At 46.6% G+C, this 7,735-nt stretch overlaps 1 protein-coding gene across 1 annotated transcript in view; it reads left to right on the top strand.

The window, feature by feature from the left end:
- Scn8a (sodium voltage-gated channel alpha subunit 8) overlaps positions 1 to 7,735 on the top strand; it is a 108,813-nt gene that overhangs the window by 65,036 nt on the left and 36,042 nt on the right. Inside the window, exons 14-16 of the mRNA XM_005353869.2 lie at positions 3,079 to 3,252; positions 5,106 to 5,462; positions 6,684 to 7,154. Of these exons, the coding sequence (XP_005353926.1) occupies positions 3,079 to 3,252; positions 5,106 to 5,462; positions 6,684 to 7,154 (1,002 nt within the window). The remainder of the gene's footprint in view (positions 1 to 3,078; positions 3,253 to 5,105; positions 5,463 to 6,683; positions 7,155 to 7,735) is intronic.

Raw genomic sequence — 7,735 nt, 5'->3', positions numbered from 1 at the left:
TCTTTCTCTTCTTCTTTCTTCTCCTTTTTCTCCTCCTCCTTCTCTTCCTCTTTCTCCTCTTCCTCCTGCTCCTCCTTCTCTTCTTCCTCTTCCTCCTTTTTTTTCCTTTTCTGCCTCTTCCTTTTTTTTTAACTTTTACTCTTTGCAGATTACAGGCCAGTTTTCTAGAACTCCCTCAGTCCGTGTCTGATGCTTATGTGGCCCCACGGGGTAGTATAGTTTGGTGCGGTATCAGTAGGCTGTGTGGTGCTCATTGCCACCACCAAGCACAGCTTCCATTTGTCCCCATTTCCATTCCATCCTCATTCAGTCACTTGGCCTCTCTCTGTGAAGTCATTCCTCTCCATTTGTAATTAATAAACACTTGTGAGGGAAACACTGTTAAATTATCTAAATTTCCTGCTCACTTGACTTTTGACTCATCCCTCTATATCAAGATGAACTCCTGCTTCTCACTCTTATCCCCTGGATTACAGTGCACTACCATCATTGACTTTGATGTTTACCCCATCCCTGACTGGCTATTAGGAAGCCCTTCAACATGGTTTCTGTGTCCTTTTGATATATTCTAGTTTCTTCCATGCTTTCTGGTACTCCCCAAAACAATCCAGGTTAATTTTGCATTTTTTTCTACTCCAGGATAGAATAGGACATTCTTGAGAAGCCCTAATTGTTTCAGTGACTATAGTGTTGTGAAGCCAAGACTGGCCACTGAGTGTGCTTATTAGAGCAACAAGCAACCTGCTTGGTAGAGCCAAGCCATTTAGAACAAACTCTTTCTCCACAGTGACAACCACAGAGGGCTCTGTCGTTCCCAGTCTACTCCAACACCCTAGCATTCTTTCTGTTTCCTTGCTTCGTACCTTCGAAACTCCTGACTCTGAGAATCCACTTACCAGTCCCCGCCATAGACTTATGTAATCTCAAAGCCATTGTTGCCTGCCAGGATGTAGACAACCAGGTTTAGTTCCAGTAGCCTCTGCTGGGTGCCCTCAGCACACACAGGTGGTACCTCCACCCCTTTAGCATCCGGACCACTGCTCTCCATGTGAAAGTCCTCATGCTTCCAAGACTCTGGCCACTTGCACAGGGCACCCCACACACCTTTATTTTGTATGCCCTACTTGACTCCTGAAGAACCATGCAAGGCTGTCTGGACATGCTTCTTGCCCCTGCACAGGTTGTCTTTAGAATGGAAGCTCTCTTCACCCTGCCTGGACTGACTATCCGTAACTCCCGCGTGCTCACTTCTACCTGGCTCAAATCACATCCTTGCCTCCTGTTATCTCAGCTTGGGCCACTTCTTTTTGAGGGCCCTGTTCTTCCCACACTGGCCTTTGCTGCAGAGAGCTCCCCTCTTCATGTGTCCTCCTCACCGAGGTGCTCTCTTCACCCTACTTAAGTTCTGACTCTGCCAGCCCCGCTTCACTGTTGGACCTCGGTGCCAGTGTAGCGTAGCCATCCAGGCAGTTCTCAGCCTACCTCTTGTAGCCCTCACGGGACTGGTCCTCCTTAGTGGAAGGAAGCCGCCCCCTGACTGGTAGCCAGTGCTGTTCATCTAATGGTTGTCGCATTCCTTCTGACTTCTGGCCCTGGGAAGCCCTCCGCAGAGGTCCCTGCTGCCCTGCTTTACTTCAACAACTGACTCCAGGCCCCTTCCTGTGGATTACTATGGTGTCAAGCCTATTGTTGCTTAAAAAGTTCTCTGGGAAAATGTGGTAGTAAGAGTCACATATGTGGGCGGCCCGTCCTAAGGTATTATTCTTGTTACAGGCCTCTGTCCCGTAATTTGACATTCTTCCAGCAGGTTACTTCCCTAAGGCCTGTGGGGTAGGGACAGCCCCAGGAAATACAGTGTTCTCTCGGGCAGAAGCCAGGGCATAGGAGCCTAGAGAGAAAGGTGTAGTTCTTGCATACAGCATGCTGCAAATGAATCGGACGTCATACTGAAAAGGAGGAGGCACCAAAGTCTCCAACAGTGAGGAAATTCCTTGGGGAATGTTCCATCCAGTGGAACAGGAGCAAGCAATCAAATGGACCGGGAAGACAGTAGTGCAGCGCAAAACAGAGTCACAATAGCTGTGAAAATTAGGTATTGTAACACATGTACATTAAAATTAGATATTGTAACAAACACATATATGTGCATTAAAATTAGGTATTGTAACAAGAGTTAAAAACTCAGAAAGAAAAAATATGGTGAGTTATGAGTAGGGAGACTATGGACTCTTTCTGGTTCTATACACTTTGGACAACATCCAGTTGCTTTAATGACTTAAACTGCAGCCTATGACTGGGTTTGGTAAGTTACAATAGCAAATCAAAAATGATAGGGTATATTATGAACCTAAACACTAAAAGTTTTTTTTTTACAAGTGTTAGTTACTTTTTTTTTAAAAAAAAAAAAAAAAAGGATTTATTCCAGAAGAGGACACCAGACCCCATTACAGATGGCTGTGAGCCACCATATGGTTGCTGGGAATTGAACTCAGGACCTTTGGAAGAGCAGGCAATGCTCTTAACCTCTGAGCCATCTCTCCAGCCCCATGTTACTCTCTTTTAATTGCTAAGTAGCCGTGTGTGTTTGCGGTCACAACTGTCATTTCAGTCCATGTGCACATTGGCCAGTGCTCAGGTCAGGCCAGTTTACAAGTCTGCCACCTCTAACATTGATCTCTCTTTGTAACAACTCTCAGTCCTCTCTAGCTACTTTGTAGCAACTCTCAGAGTCCTCTCTAACTACTTTGAAATGGAGATGCATCCCTGCTGATTGTAATTACTCCCCCAGAAAATTAGACCACAAAATGCCTGCTAGTCTTTAAAAAGGGGTGGCCTTGTATCCTCTTCATACTGCTTAGGTTATTTCTTAACCACATGCTAAACGGTATGAACTGAGTGTTTCTGGCGGCCGAGATGGAAACAGTGGGACTGAAAACATCATTCAAACAAAAAGGAGATTGTCCTGTATCAGTGTGGGGTGTTGATGTCCAGCAGCAGGCCAAGGCTGGCTTTTGAGACTTGGGTGTGTCATACTGAAGGAGATGATGAAGGTTTGTTGTTTGGTGCTCCTTCCTCCAGGTGTTCACTGGGATCTTCACGGCAGAGATGTTTCTGAAGCTCATAGCCATGGATCCCTACTACTATTTCCAAGAAGGCTGGAACATTTTTGACGGATTTATCGTCTCCCTCAGTTTGATGGAGCTGGGTCTCGCGGATGTGGAGGGGCTGTCAGTGCTGCGCTCCTTCCGATTGGTATTCCAGATTCCTCCAGTTTCTCTGCATGTCTCCTGTCGCACAGCTAACTATAGAAAGCACTCTAGCTAGCATAGGCCATCCCTGATGCATGTTCTGCCCCAGTGCAGCCGACCACGACATTCCTGAAAACTTTTCTGCTAACTACAGTATGGTGTGAAAAATAGGTTTTGGAATCAAAAAGCTAAAGAAATTAAGTTTTAGGGGTTCCTCAGGAAATAATGGTTAGTTCAGCAGGGAAGGGAGTCCTGGGGCCTTCTGAGATCATTTGGTTGGCTACTGCACTGTCTCTCTGTGTCTCCCCAAAGTAGAGAGAACTATTTGTTCAAAGATTTTTTTTTCATTTCTTCTGTATGGTAACACCTTCCAGAAATTGAAAAGAAAATAGTGTTTTATTAAATTATACTGAAATTAGTGGTTGAACTTAATTTTCCATGCTATTAGTGATTAGTGTCATTTTTATGAACACATTTGTATAAGGAAATGTTTAAATTGCTAAGTGATTCTGAAGAAGTTAATGAGATCTACAGAGCAGCTGCAGACACAGGTGTGAGTGACACCTGATACCTGGAGAAGATGTGTGGCTCACTTGTGCCCCTCTGTGCTGGAGTAGAGCTCATAGGATGGAGATTGCACTCGTGGCACCTCGCTGAAACGGCTGGCAGGATCCAGCCCATAGTTTGTTTGTTTGTTTGTTTGTTTGTTTGTTTGAGATTTGCTTATTTTTACTTTATGCATGTGGGTATTTTACCTGCATGTTTGTGCACCACACGCAGTGCCTGAGGAGACCAGAAGAGGGCACTAGATCCCTTTGGACTGGAGCTACAGGTGGTTGTGAGCCACCACATGGGTTCTGGGAATTGAACTTGGTTCCTCAGGGAAAACAATCAGTGCTCTCAACCCCTAAGCTATCTCTCCAGTGCCCTATAGTAGACTTAAAAACCAAACCTTATCTCAATTACAAGAGAAAGGATAGAGTGATAGAAAAACCTGAAGACTAATATTTTGAATAAATTAGAAGCCAAGCAGGAAAAACAATACGAGTGGTCCATAATGGCACCATAATGGCATAAGGTGAATCTCAAGCCTTCAGAGAAGGCCCACATTTCCAGTTGGCACAAATTACTGCTATTGACATCTACCAAGATGTCTATGTATTGTAACATGTGACATCTAATGTTGATATTATTATTATTATTCCCTTGCCCAACACACCATGGCTTCATGCATCGTAATTCTTAGTCTGTTTGCCAGGACTTTGTAATTATTACAGAGTATAAACACGTGTGATAGACAGGCACCAAAACTTAGGTTTTCTGAATTAGTGACAGTGGTTACCCCTTCCACAGATGTTAGCCGTGTTTGCTCCCACTACATGGGAGTTGTCATTTTTCTACCAGTTATCCTGGCTGTCTCACACTCTCGCATCAGCCATTGGCCAGCTGTTGGCAAGCTGAAGGAATCCTTAGCACTTTCTAATGCTTGCTTTTTAGGGTAACAGCGGTACTATTTTACTGTCCTTACGGTTCCCTACAGATTATATACTTCCTGCTGGTTTCTCTCTCTGAGAATTAAGGAACCAAAGCAGAAAGGACTCTGACTCAGAACAATATAAAGAGCCAGAGGCAGATCCTTGGGTCCTAGCTTTAAACTTTTCATTTAACTTCTGAAATTATCCAACTTTCTTTTATCCATACCTCAATTTAATCTCTTAGTCTGAGATGATTAGAAAGTTCTGAGAATTTCCTAAGGGTGACAAATTTAAGCCAGCCTTCTTAATTTCACGTTTTATTTCAGCAATGTTGTGAGATAGTGGTTTACCGTTTCATTTTGTTTGTTTGTTTTCTCCTTAGCTCCGAGTCTTCAAATTGGCCAAGTCCTGGCCCACCCTGAACATGTTGATCAAGATCATTGGGAACTCCGTTGGTGCCCTGGGCAACCTGACCTTGGTGCTAGCCATCATTGTCTTCATCTTCGCTGTGGTGGGGATGCAGCTCTTCGGGAAGAGCTACAAGGAGTGCGTGTGCAAGATCAACCAGGACTGCGAGCTGCCGCGCTGGCACATGAACGACTTCTTCCACTCCTTCCTCATCGTCTTCCGCGTGCTGTGCGGGGAGTGGATCGAGACCATGTGGGACTGCATGGAGGTGGCCGGCCAGGCCATGTGCCTCATTGTCTTTATGATGGTCATGGTCATCGGCAACTTGGTGGTTAGTACCAGTTTGGACCTGTGGTTGCTCACCTCGGGCTGCTTGGCTTCTTTTCCTTCTTCCTCCTCTGTTGAACTCTTCCTTGGCCAGGTCTGCTTTAAGGTACAAATGAAGAAATGGCTACTTCTGGAGTACCCACTGAGTCATGGCACACCATGATCATGACTGAAAACGGAAAACAGAGGAAGGTCAAGTGACCGCCACACCTTCCTCCAAGGTCACATAGCTGATAGACTTGAGGGTTTTTATTTGTCCTTTTTCTAGAAACATCAGTATGTGTTCCCTTTGGCACTGTTGAAACTTCAGGCCACATACTCTGCTGTGGGCCTATTGCACTGTCCCAGCCTCCACCGTCCCCGGCCTCTACCCACGCCAGGAGCATCTCCCTATTGCAATGACAAAAAGATGTCCACAGACATTGCCCCATGCTCACTGGATGACTGCACAGCACACTGCAGCTGGCAAAGCAGCTCACCCAGTCCCCATACGCTCAGACAGTGCAGCTCTTCTCCCTTCTCTGCCGCAAGAAGCTGGTCTGCAAGGGGCACATTCCTTGGCAGCAGCCCTGGCTCTCCCGTAATAAAGTCATTACAGGGTTTCTGTGATCCATGACATTCTCTACCAACCCTGCTCCCTAAATCCTGGTCCTCTAGCGCCTGTCTCTGGGTATTTGTTTTTATTTTTATTTTATTTATTTATTTGTTTGTTTGTTTGTTTGTTTGTTTATTTATTTGGGGGGTATTTGTTTTTAATACTGATTCCTAGACCTGCAGCTTTTGTCACAGTCTCTCTGGACCCCATCTCTGCCTTCCTGTAGTTTATTCGGTGTTGCTGGAGTGTGACCTAAAAGCTACCCGTGTCATAATCATTACGGGTTTATTCATTTAAAGGCCAAAATGGCATAATGTGTTTGGTGCATATGTGTACAAATATAACAGCATAAAAGAGCTGAGGGAGGTGCAGAAACTCCTTATATTAAAACCAAGAGAAATCCCTGTCTGCTGATGTGAACATTTACAATTCCATGTGGAGGAGCTGGACACAGCATACTAGGAGAGCATTCATCCACAGCACAAATCAATGAACAAAATGACCTATGATAGGAGCCAAACAGAGCACAACAGAAACTCTGCTCAATGCAGCGCTGTTGGCTTCTGCTGTAGCCCTGAGTAGATAACTTCTAATCCCACCATTGTTCCTTTTCCTGCTGCCCCATTGTAGGTGCTGAACCTATTTCTGGCCTTGCTTCTGAGCTCCTTCAGTGCAGACAACCTAGCAGCCACAGATGACGATGGGGAGATGAACAATCTGCAGATCTCTGTCATCCGAATCAAGAAAGGGGTGGCTTGGACCAAAGTAAAGGTGCACGCCTTCATGCAGGCGCACTTTAAGCAGCGGGAGGCGGATGAGGTAAAACCTCTAGATGAACTGTACGAAAAGAAGGCCAATTGCATCGCCAACCACACTGGTGTGGATATCCACCGGAATGGCGACTTCCAGAAGAACGGCAACGGTACAACCAGCGGCATCGGCAGCAGCGTGGAGAAATACATCATCGACGAGGACCATATGTCCTTCATCAACAACCCAAACTTGACCGTTCGGGTGCCCATTGCTGTGGGCGAGTCTGACTTTGAGAACCTCAACACCGAGGACGTTAGCAGCGAGTCAGACCCTGAAGGCAGCAAAGATGTAAGGTCCCAACTGAGAACACCACCCCTATTGTGTGTGAGGACCAGCAGGGCATCAGCTCCAAAGACTAGCTCAGCCCTGGGCCTAATGGAAAGATTCTGCAATAGGCACTTTACTTTGGGAGCCAGCGCAGCCCCCAGAGCCACGGCCTCTGGGCTAAGCCTGAGTTCGTTGCATGATTTCTGGAGTCCCTGGGTCTGAGGCCAGAGTAAACCCTTTTAGTTTGTCTCTCCTCTTTGTCCTCTTGACCTTAGCCCAGAGACCCACAGACAGCTCTGTGACTAGTGCCTGTCTGCCCGTGACCCAGCAGAGGTGGCACAGGTCAGGGGCATGTGTCCATGACCCCGGCAGAGGTGGCGTAGGTCAGGGGCATGTGCCCGTGACCCAGCAGAGGTGGCGTAGGTCAGGGGCATGTGTCCGTGACCCAGCAGAGATGGCACAGGTCAGGGAAATGTGCCCGGGACCCCAGCAGAGGTAGTGCAGGTCAGAGGCATGTGCCCGTGACCCCAGCAGAAGTAGTGCAGGTCAGGGGCATGTGCCCGTGACCCCAGCAGAAGTAGTGCAGGTCAGGGGCATGTGCC

Source organism: Microtus ochrogaster, chromosome 15, assembly GCF_000317375.1.
Source record: "Microtus ochrogaster isolate Prairie Vole_2 chromosome 15, MicOch1.0, whole genome shotgun sequence".
NCBI lineage: Eukaryota > Metazoa > Chordata > Mammalia > Rodentia > Cricetidae > Microtus > Microtus ochrogaster.
Note: the sequence above shows the minus strand (reverse complement) of the source record. Positions and strands in the feature narration are given on the sequence as shown.